Raw genomic sequence first — 18,743 nt, forward strand, 5'->3', positions numbered from 1 at the left:
AACCATTACACTACCTCCACCATATTTTACTGTTGGTATGATGTTCTTTTTTCTGAAATGTGGCTTTACTTTTACGCACACCTTCCAAAAAGTTCAACTTTTATCTCGTCTTTGTTCGGCAGGGATTTTGGTCTTGGAACTCTGCCATGCAGGCCGATTTTGGCCAGTGTCTTTCTAATGGTGGAGTCATGAACACTGACCTTGACTGAGGCAAGTGAGGCCTGCAGTTGGATGTTGTTATGGGGTCTTTTGTGACCTTTTGGATGAGTGATGGATGTGCTCTTGGGGTCACTTTGGTTGGTCGGCCACTCCTGGGAAGGTTCATCACTGTTCCATGTTTTTGGCCGTTTGTGGATAATGGCTCTCACTGTGGATTGCTGGAGTCCCAAAGCTATAGAAAGAAAGAAATGGCTTCATAACAGGGGTCTCAAACTCAATTTACTTGGGGGCCACTGGAGCTAGGGTCTAGGGTGAGACTGGGCCGCATCAGGTTTTTAAAAAAAAAAAAAAAAAACGCATTTATTAAAAACTAAAAAATTAAAAAAAACTTCGCTTTGGTTCCAATTTTCTACAATAAAAGCGCTGATAAAACATTCCACTGTTCTTAAATATCTTACTTTTTATTTTTCTACACTAAATAAGATGAAAAATAAATAAACAAATCAAGAAAATTAATCAATCAATAATAAATAAATTGATTTTTTTTTTTTTTTTTAGAGCCCTGTAGACATGACAAAACACGACTATAGTCACATTTATACTCTTTTTATTTACAACATATTGCGCAACTGCAGGGTCTTGAGACACATGCTAACTCGCAAACTAGAGCGCTAGCGACCTAAACGGTAGCCTCCAAGTTATTTCCTTTAAACTTAAAAAGCCAAAAACTTACCACTTCCACACGGATAGGGAGGATAACTATTAACAGTTATTTAATCTTTAACATGAACATGAATCAAACGTAATAATTTTTTCTGGGTACATGATACCATACAGCATCCATATCAAACTTTCATATCAAGGCGGGGGCCTCAAACTAGTGTCCTGCGGGCCACATTTGGCCCACAGGCCACGTGTTTGAGACCCCTTATTTAATGATATGAAACATTTAAGTGTGACAAACATAAAGGGGGCACCACTGTATTACCAGCAATGGGATAGAATGGCGGGTGTGTCTCCATTTATGATAATAAGGTTTTTTGTGTATGTGTTTGTTGAATAGAAAGATGCTAACATTGTAACGGATGCCTGCCACCTGCTACATTATTTACACGTTAAGGGAACCAGACATGCGAGCGGCGGGATCAGATGGACCTGCAGCGTCATCATTCTCTGCCCCCCCCCTTCCCCCTCGCCCCCCCCCAAACATGCTCTTCTTTCTGTAAGTCTCCCTTAATTCTATTGGGTGGAACTTTTATCATATGATTTAATGCTTACAGTGTTTGTCACACTAGGATCAGCACCATGGACAGCTGCACAGTGCTGTCGACCTATGATAAATAATAATGCTCAGTTATATTCATTTATAATACTTTTAAAAGCCAAATTGTGCAATTAATAAGTGTATAAATGTGCAATAATTTGTTTTTCATACTTAGTTCAATGATCATTAATAATATAGTACATTAATAATAATTTATTACGGCTTTGTTGTGGTTCATCTACTGCATAGATATTTACTACTACTACAAATGGTTATATTTTGTATCATTTTTGTGTTTTTTGTATTTGTATTGTTTTGTATTTGTATTTATTATGGCTTTGTTGTGGTTCATCTACTGTGTATATATTTACTACTAATAAAAATAGTTATATTTTGTATCATTTTAGTGTTTTTTGTATTTGTATTGTTTTGTATTTGTATTTATTACGGCTTTGTTGTGGTTCATGTACTGCATAGATATTTACTACTACTACAAATAGTTATATTTTGTATCATTTTAGTGTTTTTGTATTCTAAAATGTAACAGTATACTAAAAGGCTTTGCTTATTATTGGATTCTGTATAATTATGTCATCATAATAATATTAATATTTGATTATTAAAATATATTTTCTGTATTTTAATACTGTTTTAGCATCTGTAAAATATATATATATATCAATAGTAAAGTATTCGTGTACTCTTTTATGCATTAAGAAGTAGACGTTTGGGAAATGCAGGACAAATTGAGCGGGTAAGCATTATTGCGCATGCGCAGAACAGGTCCACCTGTTGCGTCCATGTAAGAGGAGCTAGGTGCAGGGGGAGGAGGAGGAGAGGAGGAAGGTGTAAGGGTGCAGTCATAAAGTCCAGTCAGTGTGGACCTGCTCTTCCTCCATCATAGCGGAAGAAGAAGAAGAAGAAGAAGAGGATGATGATGATGACCATGGACGGCAAGCAGCACTTGAGCCACCCCGGCCTGCACACTCACGGGGTGCATGAGAGCATGCGCAGAGTGTGCCTGCCGGGCCCACCACAGGTCGGTGAACGTTTTGTGTGTAAATGTGATTTGACTTTGTTCCATGCGATACACTCCTCCTCCCTCCATATTAATTTTTATGACCTCCCTCCTCCTTCTACTCCTCCTCACCATCATCATCATCCTCATGCCTGACACAATTCCCCACTGACTCCCACCATGCTGGCTTGCAGCTGCAGGCCAATATATTGGGGGGCGGCGTGGAGGAGAGCCTGCTGGCGCGGGCAGAAGCTCTGCAGGCGGCGGCTGACAGCATCAGGAGAGACGGCTGTACCTTCCATACCATGAGCACCTCCACCTCCACCTCCTCCTCCTCGGTCTCCTTACACGTACCTGCTATCATCGCACCTCAGAATCATCATCATCACCATCATCATCATCACCAGCTGGGACAGAGCCTGGAGGCCGGGGATCTTCTGGAGCATCTCTCCAGCAGCCTGGCTGTGACCGGGATGGGGGCTCCGGAGCCCGGCATGGCTCACCACCATCATCAGCACCACCACCTGCAAACCATGGGACAGCTGCACCAGGCCATGGCCGCCATGGGTCACCCTCACCCGGGCATGCCCGCGCACAGTGACGTGGAGTCAGACCCACGCGAGCTGGAAGCCTTCGCAGAGCGCTTCAAGCAGAGGCGCATCAAGCTCGGCGTGACGCAAGCGGACGTGGGCTCGGCTCTGGCGGATTTGAAGATCCCCGGCGTGGGTTCGCTGAGCCAGAGCACTATCTGCAGGTTCGAGTCCCTCACGCTGTCGCATAACAACATGATCGCGCTCAAGCCAGTGCTCCACGCTTGGCTGGAGGAGGCCGAGGCGGCGCACCGGGACAGGAGCGCCAAGCAGGATCTACTCGGAGGTGCCGGACCCGGTGGCCCGATGGGGGACGACGCGAGGAGGCGGCGGCGCACCTCCATCGCAGCCCCGGAGAAGCGCTCACTGGAGGCCTACTTCGCCATCCAGCCGAGGCCCTCCTCGGAGAAGATCGCAGCCATCGCGGAGAAACTGGACCTGAAAAAGAACGTGGTTCGAGTGTGGTTCTGCAACCAGAGGCAGAAACAGAAGCGCATGAAGTACTCGGCGGTGCACTGACATTGAACGCATCACCCGTTCGTTGGACATTTGCGAGGCAGCTCTTGTCACATCTCAAATTTTGGGATTATATCTTCTATATTTTTCATTTTAGTGCACTTTTTTTTTAAAAAAAAAAAAGCACAAATCAGGAATTGTTGAACACGTGACTGTGCTGTAACTTCTAAAAGACACTTTATGTCACTTTCAGGGATGTTACGTCACTTTACGTCATTTGATGGATGGACTACTTCAACACAATCACGTCTTCACTTTGTTCTTCCTAAGTGCAAATGTTACTGATTGTTGCTTTAAAAAGGCACAGTATTATTATTATTATTATTATTATTACTACTTGTTGTTAAATTATAAATTATATTATTAAAACTGCGTGGATTTCCCCCTCTTACACACACACACACACACATACACATTTCACAAGGTTGTGTTCATGTTCATTATGAATGAACAATGGCTGCTATTATTGAATGATATTATATTTAAAAGCAGATTTACATGATATAGTCACTGGTCACTTCATTAGGTACACCTCCACAACCATTCATTTCATTTCATATGAGTTATTGAATATGTGTGTGTGTTATTTTATTGGGTCACGTGTAGCCGTGCCTGCTGTATGTACATCATATTTATGAAAACCGCTCACCCTTTTTAAAGACGTTGTTTAAATGTAATTAATAAATGACTGTTTATTTTCTAAACCTGGCTATTTCCATGACTCCACCATTCCATAATATTGTGATATATTAATATATATTTTGTATGTGTATAAATTCCTATGCACACACACACACACATATTCAGGAATTAAATATGCATGATGAGTGTTTTATTTTACATATAGCCTATTGCCTTTTAAATTGCTACACATTTAATTATGGATAATGGATGAATGGCCATGGCAGTTATTATTATGAAGACATAGCAATGTTATTATATTTTTATTTTTAATTATATTTTGGTCTATAAGGGTGATGATGATTTATAGTGCATATTTTTTTTACATTAAAAAAAGTAAATATAGTTAAATTAATCAAATATTGTAGCTAATATTGTATTCAATTCAAATATTTGTTTTATTATTTACTATACCAGAATACTATATTGACTGTAATTTTTAAAAATAATTTATATTTGATTATTCTAACACAACAAATATGCAGGTATTATCTATAATAAAAAATACACTATTTTTGTTATTATTTAAATCTGATCATTTTTAAATGTCATCTTATTTCTTTCTAGTTATCAACAAAAATCTGCATTATTTTTTCAAATGTTATAAATATACCGATTTAAGTCAATACATATATTATAGCTTGTTTAACTGTATAAAATATAGATAAAAAATAAAAAATATATATTGTAAATGTGAATATTATATGTATATATTTAAATATGTTACATTATAAATATGGATCATCATATGGGCTGCTTCCGGTCCAATCTTCTGTTAAGTATTAATATTTCAACATCATTCGTCTGCACTTGATGCTAAGTAGATAAAGAGGTCGCACCCCTGGGTCACATCATTAGGTACCCCTGTAAACGCTACATGAACCAATTATCCACTATTCCTATTATAATGGCTGTGAGGAGCCACAGTGGGCCGGTGTACCTGAGAGCTGGGTGGAATATTGGAATATTTATTCAGGAAGAGACCTGGCTACCGCCGACAGCAACGCTAATAATAAAGATGTTGTGATTATGGGGTGTTCCTAAAGACGTGAGCATGTAAAGAGGAGGTTAAACAGGGTCTGCAGGGTCGTGTTCATACATAATGGATGCTGATATGAGAAGCGGAGCCTTGTGTTGTGTTGGTAAGTGGAGCTGAAAGGCGTCATGTGGCCGACTTTGAATTATTTACATTCTCATGCAACAATCTTACATTTGAGTATTTAAAAAAAATTTAAAAAAATAATAAAAAAGAGAATTTTGGGAGAGATGCAAACACTTTTAAAGGGTGTTACTGACAGAATGGGGATGCTACTCTAGAATTTGTATAAATATAAATATATATAAATATAAATAAACACACACATAAGGTTGTCATGGCAGTAAGGAGAGTAAGGGAATGCAGCCCAAAATCAATAATTTATCAGCAGCCGGTAGCAACAAATGAGAATGTAGAAGACTCTTCTCTATTAGTCAGCTTCTATCAGCATCACAACACACACACACACACACACACTTACAGACTTGGGTGATGGATGTCTTCTTCATTGAGATGATGTCCATCTGTCTCTATGATGACGTCATCTTAGAAGGACATCTACAAACACAACACTCAAACACCTGATTAGGGGACTACAATAGCAGATAATGCATACGTATATGTATACATAAACTACACACATATGCAAAATAATACACACCAACCACCTATCCCAGCTGTCTTTGGGTGAGAGGCGGGGTAACACCCTGGACTGGTCGCCAGCCAATCACAGGGCACATATAGACAAACAACCATTCACACTCACATTCATACCTATGGAAAATTTGCTAATTAACCTAGCATGTTTTTGGAATGTGGGAGGAAACCGGAGTACCCGGAGAAAACCCACGCATGCACGGGGAGAACATGCAAACTCCACACAGAGATCACAGAGGGTGGGATTGAATTGGGTTTCCTAGCTGTGAAGTCTGCGCGCTAACCATTCGACCGCCGTGCAGCAGAGTAATAAAATTATTTTTCATATTTAAAAAATGTAATAAAAATATTTAAACTAATAGAAATCAAAATACATCTAAATTCATATTTTAAGTAATTTTTAAAATTATTATATATGTAATGTCAGTGTTTTTTTGTACTTTTTTTTGCAATATTCATGAATTCACTCATTCATTTTCTACCGCTTATCCTCATAAGGGTTGCAAGGGGGTGCTGGAGCCTATCCCAGCTGTCTCCAAGCGAGAGGCGGGGTACACCCTGGACTGGTGGCCAGCCAATCACAGGGCACATATAGACAAACAACCATTCACACTCGCATTCATACCTATGACAGTGCCGTCATTAGGCTTCATTCGTTTTTAGGGGAGCCTCAGTCCCCCTAAAAAATTTTTGATAAAAAATACAAATAATTTGATATTTTTTATTGGGTCCACCCTCGGCCATCTCTGTGTGGAGTTTGCATGTTCTCCCCGTGCATGCGTGGGTTTTCTCCGGGTACTCCGGTTTCCTCCCACATTCCAAAAACATGCTAGGTTAATTAGCGACTCCAAATTGTCCATAGGTATGAATGTGAGTGTGAATGGTTGTTTGTCTATATGTGCTATGTGATTGGCTGGCCACCACATGGATTTTTTATTGGGGATGCTACTTCTAAATTTTATAGAATAGGGCAAAAGCAGGCTAACAAGCATTATGACTATCATCAAAAATCCTATTTTAAGGGGGCTTCTTAAGCCCCCCTAAATATTTTTTTTTAATTGACTTTTTTATTTATTTACAAAAAAAATCAAATACAAATTTCATATAATAGGGCAAAAGCAGGATAATACTACGAGTAGTAGTAGTAATAATCAGAAGAAGAATAATGATGATAGTAATAATAATAGGCTAATTAATAATATAACAATGAATATTATATAGTTAATCACTGTCCACAGGACAGAATGGTTGCGGGGCTTGAACAGCGGTTTTGCAGTGTAGATTATGTGTACTAGTGTACATTTAATGGTGGCCTAAAACTATTGAGTATCTCTACTAAATCTGTCCAAAAGTGGGAAAGTTATATCCCGGTTGTTTTTCCTTATTTGGATTTTTATTTTTTTGATTTTTTTAAATGTTTTTCAGCATGTTTTTTGGAATGTGGGAGGAAACCGGAGTACCCGGGAAAAAACCCACACACATGCACGGGGAGAACATGCAAACTCCACACAGACGGTGGAATCGGATTGCAGGTAGGCCTGCGCTAACCACTTGATCACCGTGCAACCCAGTAAAAACATAATTAAACCAAAAAATAACTTTGTTGTTTATTTACAAAAATATCTGAACAGCTGAAAGAGATTTAGTTGTTGCCTATTTTCCATAATTGGGTAATTAAATCCGAATGCCGGACATCAACCGATACAGTAATACATACAGTATGAATACAGTAACTAAAAGTAAATGGATTGAAAAGGGCTGGCATGCATGGAGGATGATATTAGAGGCGGTGTTCTTAATTCATTCAGCATGCATGCCTGAAGAACAGTATGATACACTGCATTCATTATTCAAAGTCCTCTCCATTATCAGAGTGCCTTGAGGAATAAGATTAGCCAGCCAGAAAGAACTCACTGTGGTGTGATTTTTTTTTTTTTTTCCCCTCTCCCTCCTAACAGCACTTAAAAAGACCGGATCAGTCTGAACAGGAAGTCAGCACATTATCATTTTCTCTCCAAGAAAGAAAGGCTTAGAAGTTCGGAAGAATTGACCAAGGAAAAAAGGAAGCATGGAAAAATAGTACGGAATAAAAAGTTTGACACCGTGTCATCCTGACTGTCCAAATATTTCTTTGCAGAGCGTCACGTCAAGGTGAGACTCTGCAGTTTCCATGCAGGCTGACAGTGAAGCGGTGTGACAAGAGGGAACACCCATGGGAACGCCAAGGGAGGGGCGGCGGACATCATGCCATGATTTAAAAAAGGGGCCCGGAAAATACACATCAAAATAATGTTCCATGAAAGTTTAACTTGGGAATACTGCTGTCATTTGGTTTTAATCTTTTACGTACTTTTGGCAAAAAAAAAAAAAAAACGCACCAAAAAAAAAATTTAATCTGTACTAAAATGGAACTATGGGGGTCTACATTGGCAAAAATAATAATAATCTGAGATTTCGAGACTAAAGTCAGAAATTTACGAGTATAAAGCCGTATATATTTAAGAGAATATAGTCGTAACTTTACAACAATAAACAAGAATAAATAAATTGTAAATGTACAAGAATAAAGCTGTACATTTTAGAGGAAAAACTTTCTAATGTGATGAGAATAAAGTCGTACATCCACAAGGAAAATTTTGTGAATTTACAAGACAAAAAACGTAATATTACGAGAACAAACTTGTAACTTTACAAGAATAACGTTGTAATATTACGAGAATAAAGTTGTAAATTTACGAGAAAAAGAGAAAACAATTTTTTACCAGAAAAAAAGTTGTAATATTACAAGACTAGAGTAGGAAATTTGCGAGAAAAAGAGAAAAAAGTCGTAATATTACGAGACTAAAGTCGGACATTTACAAGAATGAAGTTGTAAATCTAAGAGAAAAAAGTTACAATATTACGAGAATAAAGTCGTATATTTACGAGGAAAAATTTTGTAAATTTTGAGAGAAAAGGCCTAATATTACAAAAAAAGAACAAGCTCATAACTTTATGAAAATAAAATCGTAAATTTATGAGAAAAAGAGCAAAAAAAATACCAGAAAAAAGTAGGAAAAAGTAGGGATATTATGTCGGACATTTATGAGAATAAAGTCGTAATATTGCGAGAATGAAGCCGCAGCGTTATGAGTATAAGGTTGTAATATTACAAGAATAAAGTTGTAAATTTACGAGAAAAAGAGAAAACAATTTTACCAGAAAAAAAGTCGTAATATTACGAGACTAAAGTCCGACATTTACAAGAATAAAGTTGTAAATCTAAGAGAAAAAAGTGACAATATTACGAGGAATACTACGTCCGAAATTTAAGAGAATAAATTCGTAATATTGCAAGAATGAAGCCGTAGCGTTATGAATATAAGGTTGTAATATTACATGAATAAAGTTGTACATTTAAGAGATAAAAAGTTATATTACGAGAATAAAGTCGTACATTTTTTTTGGTAAAAAAAAGTCATCATATTATAAGAATAAATTTGTAAATTTACCAGAAAAAGTGGAAAAAATTAACGAGAATAAAGGTGTAATGTTCACTGACTAAAGTCATACAATTACGAGAATAAAGTCGTAATATTGTGAGAATGAAGCCGTAGCGTTATGAGTATAAGGTTGTAATATTACATGAAAAAAGTTGTACAATTAAGAGATAAAAAGTTATAACATTACGAGAATAAAGTCGTACATTTTTTTTGAGTAAAAAAAGTTGCAAATTTTTTTTGAAAAAAAGTCATCATATTATAAGAATACATTTGTACATTTACCAGAAAAAGAGAAAAAAATTAACAAGAATAAAAGTGTAATATTCACAGACTCAAGTCATACAATTACAAGAATAAAGTCGTAATATTACAAAAATAAAGTCGTAATATTACATGAAGAAAGTCGTACATTTTATGAGAAAAAAATATTTTTTACATTTGCATTTATCTATAAAATCATTTCATTTGTTTTTTAAATTTTTTTGGAGATAAACACTTTTCAACATTTCCATAAATCCATGTTAAAAAGGGTATATAATTGAAACAATTTTGGAGATTGTGCTAACATATTCCCATAAATTACTTGGAAAGCAAAATGACCTGACAGTGTTCCACCTTCTGCTCTGCTGTGTGCAAGAGGTTTTTAGATCAGAAGCGTCCTTCATGACACGATCATTCTTCTAAGTGACCGAAAGGGACACACGGAAACATTGAAAAACAAATAAATGTCGGACTCGTGGAGAAGCAAACAATGGCAGCATTGATGAACTCACTCACGCTTCCTGCTTCCCTTTGAAGGCACACATGAAACACAGAGACCCCCGGAGGACGCCCCCTGGCAGTTGCAGCAAACCCCTCCTCCCCCCCACCCCCTTTCCACCAGCCCCGCCGTCTGCTCCCAGCGGCCCCCGGGCCCTCAAGTCAGCCCTCAGGCTACTGGCCCGGGATCATCTTGCAGAAGCAGCGGCTTGCACACAACAAGAGAAGAACATCATCATTTAGATCCATGAAAACGCCTTAACACCTCGTGTGTGTGTAGTAATGGCATTAAGATGTTGATGCAACCACTAAGTCAATGTTGAGCGTGCTATGCTATGCTATGCATGCTATGACCAGGAAGAAGAACACATTCAAACAGGCTTCTGATTGGTCCACATGGAAACAAAAATTCTATTTTGTGTCAAGTCACATGAAAATAAAAATATGTATTGTTATATTAAATCAAGGCTGCACGGCGGTCAAGCGGTGCAGACCTCACAGCTAGGAGACCTGGATTCGATTCCACCCTCGGCCATCTCTGTGTGGAGTTTGCATGTTCTCCCCTGTGCATGCGTGGGTTTTCTCCGGGTACTCCGGTTTCCTCCCACATTCCAAAAAAAAACATGCTAGGTTAATTGGCGACTCCAAATTGTCCATAGGTATGAATGTGAGTGTGAATGGTTGTTTGTCTATATGTGCCCTGTGATTGGCTGGCGACCAGTCCAGAGTGTACCCCGCCGACAGCTGGGATAGGCTCCAGCACCCCCACGACTCTTGTGAGGATAAGTGGTAGAAAAATGCCACAATGATCCCCGGAGAAACGCAAAATAAATTAAAGTCATTAAATACAGTAGGCCCAAAAATTATTTTAAAAATTCCAAAGGCACAAAAAAAAAAAAAACGAGAACAAAAAAAAAAATAAATAAATAATAATAAAGGTGTCACTCCGTTCACGCCATTGTTCTATAAAACAAAGTGATCTCTCTTCCTTCCTGTTTGGAGGCAGCAGGTGAGGCAAACAGACACACGTGTACATGAGCTCATTTATTGCGTGATTAATTAATTAATTTAGTATCAAAGTTTAGTGCCCACCAGACTGGTTTATCATAGTTTAGAACTCGTGTTTATCACTAACCAGCTACGATTAGCTAGACCAGGGGTCTCAAACTCGCGACCCGCGGGCCGCATTTGGGCCGCAATGTGGCTCGATCAACATGTACACAGCTGTAAATAGTGTATATAAGTTCCTGATCAGGGGTCTCAAACACGCGGCCCGCAGGCCAAATGTGGCCCGCATTACGCTAGTTTGAGGCCCCCACCTTGATACCAAAGTTTAATGTTGAAATGACAGCTTAAAGCTGTGTGCACACCGGACACAATTAACATGATTTTGCCCCCGCCCCATACTGTTACCCTACCCTGTTACCCTACCCTGTTTTGCTTTGGATTAGCAATGAAGCTAAAGGCTTATGACGCTAGGGTACAAATAAAATGCAGGAAATTATTTGGAATAAAACAGAAAATACACGTCAAGATAAAGCATCTCATCAAACATGTTGTTAAAGTTACGACGCTGCTCCCAGACGGAACTGAGTACGATGCTAACTTGCTAATTGGGTCAAATGATTAAGTTTCATTAATGTTCATGTTAAAGGTTAAATAACTTAATACTGTACATTTGAATCTGAAAAAAATAATTTCTCTACCAACTGTATGTGGTTTCTTACCTTTTTCTTTTATTATTATTTTACTGTTTTATTACTGATTGATTGATTTATTGTCTTTATTCTTAATTTGTTTATTTTTTTATCTTATTTTGTGTATAGAAAAATAAAAATTACGATATTTGAGAACAGTGGAATGTTTTATTAGATATTTTGGTGTGGAAAACCGGAACCAAAGTACTGAAAAAGTGTAGGGTATAGCAGAAGCAAAAGCATTAAAGATAGTTTTTTTATTGATTTTTTTTTTCCAGTTTTTAATAAATGCGTATTGGTTTTTTTTTTTTTTTTTTTTTGAAAACCTGATGCGGCCCGGCTTCACCCAGAACCTAGCTCCGGTGGCCCCCAGGTAAATTGAGTTTGAGACCCCTGAGCTAGACAATGACATTCAATGTAGAAAACTATATATAAACTAAAGGAAGGATTGGAATTAGGTTTGGGATCATTCCAGCGCGTGTATAAAAAGCACTGCGATTGTTTTGAATTAGTCATGAGCGTCACGGTTCAGCAGCACACAGACCCTGACCACCGGCAGGAAGTGCCATCCCCCTTGCCTGCACAGCGTTCACATTGCATCACATCACCGAGTGACGGCAGCAAGAGGGAGAAGAGTGCTGAAACGTGTTCCTCCCAGAGAGCTGTAACATCTACACCCGTGTATTTCTGGGCACCGCCCCGCTGCTTGAGTGTACCCGCGGAAGACAAGCTTCTTTTTAAGAGTTCTGCAGGCCTGAATCTTATTTATATTTGAAGACGTCAGCGCTTCTGTGGCTAAGTAGCTAATAAAGCGATTACCTGCCCCATAAAAAAAGATACATTTTAGTGGTCCCCACTTCATTAATAAGATAATAATGTGGGGCAGTTTATGGTCTTCTAATGTGGTTTATGTTACTTGGTGATAGAAATCTCGTCTAATGTGTTGTGAGCTCTGGTAAAATTGAGATTACCAATTGAGATTGTGATCCCATATTATGATATTATGGCGGCACGGCGGACGAGTGGTTAGCGCGCGTACCTCACAGCTAGGAGACCAGGGTTCAATTCCACCCTCGGCCGTCTCTGTGTGGAGTTTGCATGTTCTCCCTGTGCATGCGTGGGTTTTCTCCCACATTCCAAAAACATGCTAGGTTAATTAGCGACTCCAAATTGTCCATAGGTATGAATGTGAGTGTGAATGGTTGTTTGTCTATATGTGCCCTGTGATTGGCTGGCGACTGGTCCAGGGTGTACCCCGCCAAAAGACAGCTGGGATAGGCTCCAGCACCCCCTTGCACACCTTATGAGGATAAGCGGTAGAAAATGAATGAGTGAATTCATGAATATTGCAAAAAAAGTAATAATAATATAATAATAATTTTCAAAATTACTTAAAATATTAATTTAGATGTATTTTGATTTCTACTAGTTTACATATTTTTATTACATTTTTTAAATATGAAAAATAATTTTATTACTGGGCAGCACGGCCGGATGGTTAGCGCGCAGACTTCACAGCTAGGAAACCCAATTCAATTCCACCCTCTGTGATCTCTGTGTGGAGTTTGCATGTTCTCCCCGTGCATGCGTGGGTTTTCTCCGGGTACTCCGGTTTCCTCCCACATTCCAAAAACATGCTAGGTTAATTAGCGACTCCAAATTGTCCATAGGTATGAATGTGAGTGTGAATGGTTGTTTTTCTATATGTGCCCTGTGATTGGCTGGCGACTGGTCCAGGGTGTACCCCGCCTCTCGCCTGAAGACAGCTGGGATAGGCTCCAGCACCCCCGCGACCCTCGTGAGGAAAAAGCGGTATAAAATTAATGAATGAATGAATTATGATATTATGATTATATCCCAATGGTAAGTCATAATAATGATAAGTTGTTTAATCCTCACTATGCTCACGTCACGGGGGTATGCTGGAGCCTATCCCAGACGGGGATAGACACCATGAACTGGTTGCTAGCAAAATCGATGGACAATTTGTCAATAAACACCACACAGAGATGCCCGACATGCACTCTAGGAATCAATCCTCTCTACCTGCGGGCCACATCACAGTTATGGCTGCCCTCAGAGGGCTGCAGATTTCCCTGAAATGCGTGCGGAACTGAACTGTTCAGGTCTCATACACATTTATCTTGTTTCTGCTGCAGACATTTTGGAGAAACTAAAAATGAGAGGGTTTCTTAGAGGACTAATCTCCCCTTAAAGTGGGTGGAGTCACAGCACTATTACAGCAGAGTGCATACAGCACAGAAAGTCATCCGACTCCCCCTAGAGGAAATCCATAAGTATGCATTACTTTAGGCCCAAACTGACCAATGTTCATTCATTCATTTATTTTCTACCGTTTATCCTCACGAGGGTCAAGGGGGTGCTGGAGCCTATCCCAGCTGTCTTTGGGGGCTGGTCGCCAGCCAATCACAGGGCACATGTAGACAAACAACCATTCACACTCACAGTCACCTTTACACTCATATTACCCAATAAAGTTGATATAATCAGAAAAACTAAGCCATTTAAGACATAAATAATGTCAATAAATATTTTCTCGATGTGTGGACAGGAAGTGGCGTCGGGTACGGCCTCAACAGTAGCCGCTATCATTATTATGATGACTATTATTATTATGTTATTATTGTGCTTGTTGTGAGATAAATAATCATATAAGAATAAACCAACCATAACCATTGGTGGTCAAGTCTGGTGCATGTTATTAGTGACACCTAGTGGCCAGATGAGAGGAAGACAGGAAGTGATGTCGGGGTTTCACAGTTGATTTTCAGATTGACGCTGGTTATGGTCGCAACAGTACCCCATCTTTTTCATGAATTCATTCATTTTTTTACCGCTTATCCTCACGAGGGTCGAGGGGGTGCTGGAGCCTACACCCCTGGACTGGTGGCCAGCCAATCACAGGGCACATATAGACAAACAACCATTCACACTCACATTCATACCTATGGACAATTTGGAGTCGCCAATTAACCTAGCGTGTTTTTGGAATGTGGGAGGAAACCGGAGAACCCGGAGAAAACCCAGCTGGGATAGGCTCCAGCACCCCCGCGACCCTCGTGAAGATAAACGGTAGAAAATGAATGAATTAATGAATTTTATATATACACAATATTTACCACTTCCACACAGAATGGGAGGAGAAGTGTTTTTTTTTTATTCTTAGGATGTCAGACCTTTTATAGCTGACTTCATGCAGCTAGGAGACCCGAGTTCAATTCCACCCTCTGTGTGGGTTTTCTCCGGGTACTCCGGTTTCCTCCCACATTCCAAAAACATGCTAGGTTAATTAGCGACTCCAAATTGTCCATAAGTATGAATGTGAGTGTGAATGGTTGTTTGTCTATATGTGCCCTGTGATTGGCTGGCGACCGGTCCAGGGTGTTTATATAACACATCATGGCTAAAATGTCCTACAGAAGGGTCACAGTGGTAAGATAAGAAAAGTGACTCACATTCAAGGACTTCTGCTTGGTATCGCAGTGCCATGGTGGTCAGAGATGGTCGGACTCGGCGGTAACTTTGTGGATGACTGAGCACCAAGAAAGAAAGACAGCGGTTAGTGGTTTTACTTGGGTAGGTTTCTACTTGTTTTGTTCCCTTCCCCCTCCCCTTGGCTTGATAGGACTCAATGGAACAGCTTTGATTGGGATCTTTGTTTGTGTTATTATATTTAACATACAAAATTACTAACCGAGCCATTCAGTCGGTGGGCGAGGCGGCCCCTCTTCAGAACCGTTTACTTGTCTGCTGCTCCTTCTCCTTCTTTTCCACCTGGAATGCATGGACTTGGGACTTGCAGTGACCTGGGTCAGTCAAAAACTAAGACCAAGACATATTTAATTAAAATATAAATTAAAAATTCATAACTTCGGTATGACAGTCAAACCAACTCACCTTGAATGGATCGTCCACTCCAAGATGAACATGACAAAAATGTTTATGAGAATAAAGAATAATTTTACAACACTTTAACTATTGTAATTTTACAATAGTTACAATTTTACAAAACTAACACTGGATATTAGAAATAATATAATTTTGACAAGAATTGTCTAAATTTTACAGGAATAATTGTAATTTCACACAAATAAAGTTGTATTTAACAATAAAAAAAAAAAGATTACCCAAGAATGCATAACCAAAAACACAATTTCACATCCAGAAATAGTTATAATTCAACAGAAAACTAATAATTTTACAAGACTAACACTGGATATTAGAAATAATACAATTTTGACAAGAATTGTGTAAATTTTACAGGAATAATTGTAATTTCACACAAATAAAGTTGTATTTAAAAATAAAAAAAATTAATGATTACCCAAGAATACATAACCAAAAACACAATTTTACACACAGAAATAGTTATAATTCAACAGAAAACTAATAATTTTACAAGACTAACACTGGATATTAGAAATAATACAATTTTGACAAGAATTGTGTAAATATTACAGGAATAACTGTAATTTCACACAAAGTTGTATTTAACAATTAAAAAAAATGATTACCCAAGAATGCATAACCAAAAACACAATTTCACACCCAGAAATAGTTATAATTCAACAGAAAACTAATAATAAGAATAAGGTCATTAAACAATTTTGCTTGCTTATGTCACCATGATGACCAATGAGAAACTTGTCAAATTATACCAGATAATTTGTGATTTGATATAAGAAACATCAGGTAGCGGCATAAAAGTTGACCCGATGAACAAATCAAAACAGCATATTTACATGGGAGTGTAAAATTACTGATTAAAAACAAGATATTCTTTATTATTCAAATACAGAATAAAGAGATGGGTGTTCACTAACAAAATGGCAGTTGAGTTGTTCCTCTAATAGCATCATCTCACCGATTGAATTGTCTTTAAATGGTTATTTTCAGTAGGAAAATATATTATAACTACAATATGGCACTTAAATGCACATAAATAAATTAAATAGGCACATTTCAATGACTGGTATTATTACGGTGGCTTCAGAGATGTACAATACAGTAGCAATGGATGATAATGCATATAATACTGAGAAAAATAAGCAGGGTAAACATCATCACGCCAAATGCGTGGCCTTAGCCAACGTAAACATGTTTCTGAGTGACCTTTGAGTCTATTGCCACGACGGTTGAGTTGTTTCTCGGAGGCACGTTGGTGCTGCCGAGGCTTCCGTGCATCATTCGGTAGTGGATGCAATTGGTGAGATAGTTTTGAAGTAGAGGCAATCGAATAAAGTTGCCGTTCGGCCCCAGCTGGTCTTGAATGTCTTTGCATTGAAACTGCAATGCAAGGAGAAGAATCGGCGTGAGGCACAAGAGCCAGAAACAACGAAAAAGTAAGTAGCGCTTACTTGTTTGGCGTCATTATACGCTCTTAAGTATCTCGCAATCTCCTGAAGTGGATCATGGGATTGGTTCACCAGGAGCTTGTGAACTTTGCAGAAGAACAGTCTCTGTAGGGACAGAGAAAAATGAATAATTCATGTATATGTTGAGAGTGTAAACATCCAAGAGTGGTCATATTCTTACCCCACATTTTTTGCTGCCTTGGGCCAAATGCTTCACATCATCAAATTCTTGCTGCAAAAAAAAAAAAATCATTAAGATGGTTTGTCAAACAATATAATGTATAGAAATGTTATTCCCTTACAGTGAGTACAGATATGTTGAGTCTCAACAGGTCTATGATGGGTTTGAGTTCTTCTTTGGCATTGTGGTGGATGTCTTTGGTTGGATGGCCCAGCAGGGTTGTAGAGGACATCAGCAGAAGCATCATCATCACCACCATCATCATCATCATCTTTGCAGAATTAAAGCAGCTCACCATAGAAAGTTTGCAAACTTCGATATGCCCTTGATAGATTCTATAGCGGGTTCTGACACCTTGGTTGTGAGTACAGAACTTATAGTCGTCTTCTCCCACCCACTTCGAATGTGCTTACTTAGGTGTGGGGGTGGGGGGTGATTCCGCAACACAGCAGTGCACTGGAGATAAGATGTGTTTGATTATGTGCTTATGTGCATTAATTTCCAACAAAATGAGATATGTTTCTTTGAATTCAGTTGCCATATTAGTCAAAACTATAAAAAAACAAAAAAACAAAACACAAACACCAGAGTTTTTTTTTTTTTTTGGCATCTTCCAACTTGGTGTAAGTGTTGAAACATAATACAGTAAACCTCGGATATATCGGAAATTCGCTCACAACGGACAGATAAAAAAAAACAATTTTTCTGTAATGCATTTCCAATAAAAATTCATTGCATATATCGGATTTCGCCTATTTCGGACAAAATCTCCAGTCCCGTTCAAATGCATTTCCATTAAATTTCCCTCGCATATATCGAATGGCCGCATCGTGGCGCTCCGATTCGCCGAATCGTGACAGGCTGCTATACGACGTCATTTGCAGCGTTGCCTGCGCGTCCATGTACATTGGAAACATAGTCAAGGAAGTGCCTTTTTATAACAAATAAAATCCGATTTACGCATATACCGGATATAAATCCGATATATGCGTAAAACGGACATTTTCCGGTATACGCATATAACGGATTTCGCTTATATCGGACAAAACCAGCGGGAACAATTGAATCCAATATATCCGAGGTTTACTGTAATAAAAATAAATCTTGACATTTAAGGTATAAAATCATTTTACGTGACATCTTGATATTGTTGTGAATAACTTGTTAAACGAGTGGCTGACGGAACTTGTACTTGTACGGAACTTTTCCACGTCAAAAAGGTGTTCCAAGCACATTTACCTACTGATGACGTAGCATCAGGAGCAACTGGGGGTTCAGTGTCCTGCCCATGGATACTTCAGAATGATCAGGGCAGGACATATAGTTTG

At 38.6% G+C, this 18,743-nt stretch overlaps 1 protein-coding gene across 1 annotated transcript; it reads left to right on the forward strand.

The window, feature by feature from the left end:
• Positions 1-2,332: 2,332 nt before the first annotated feature.
• Positions 2,333-4,242, forward strand: pou4f3 (POU class 4 homeobox 3). The gene is made up of 2 exons (XM_058087316.1): positions 2,333-2,462; positions 2,636-4,242. Exons 1-2 carry the CDS (start codon positions 2,355-2,357, stop codon positions 3,548-3,550), a joined length of 1,023 nt encoding a protein of 340 aa, XP_057943299.1. The 5' UTR covers positions 2,333-2,354; the 3' UTR covers positions 3,551-4,242.
• Positions 4,243-18,743: the final 14,501 nt, after the last annotated feature.

The sequence above is a fragment of the Doryrhamphus excisus genome, chromosome 11 (genome assembly GCF_030265055.1).
Source record: "Doryrhamphus excisus isolate RoL2022-K1 chromosome 11, RoL_Dexc_1.0, whole genome shotgun sequence".
Classification (NCBI taxonomy): Eukaryota; Metazoa; Chordata; class Actinopteri; order Syngnathiformes; family Syngnathidae; genus Doryrhamphus; species Doryrhamphus excisus.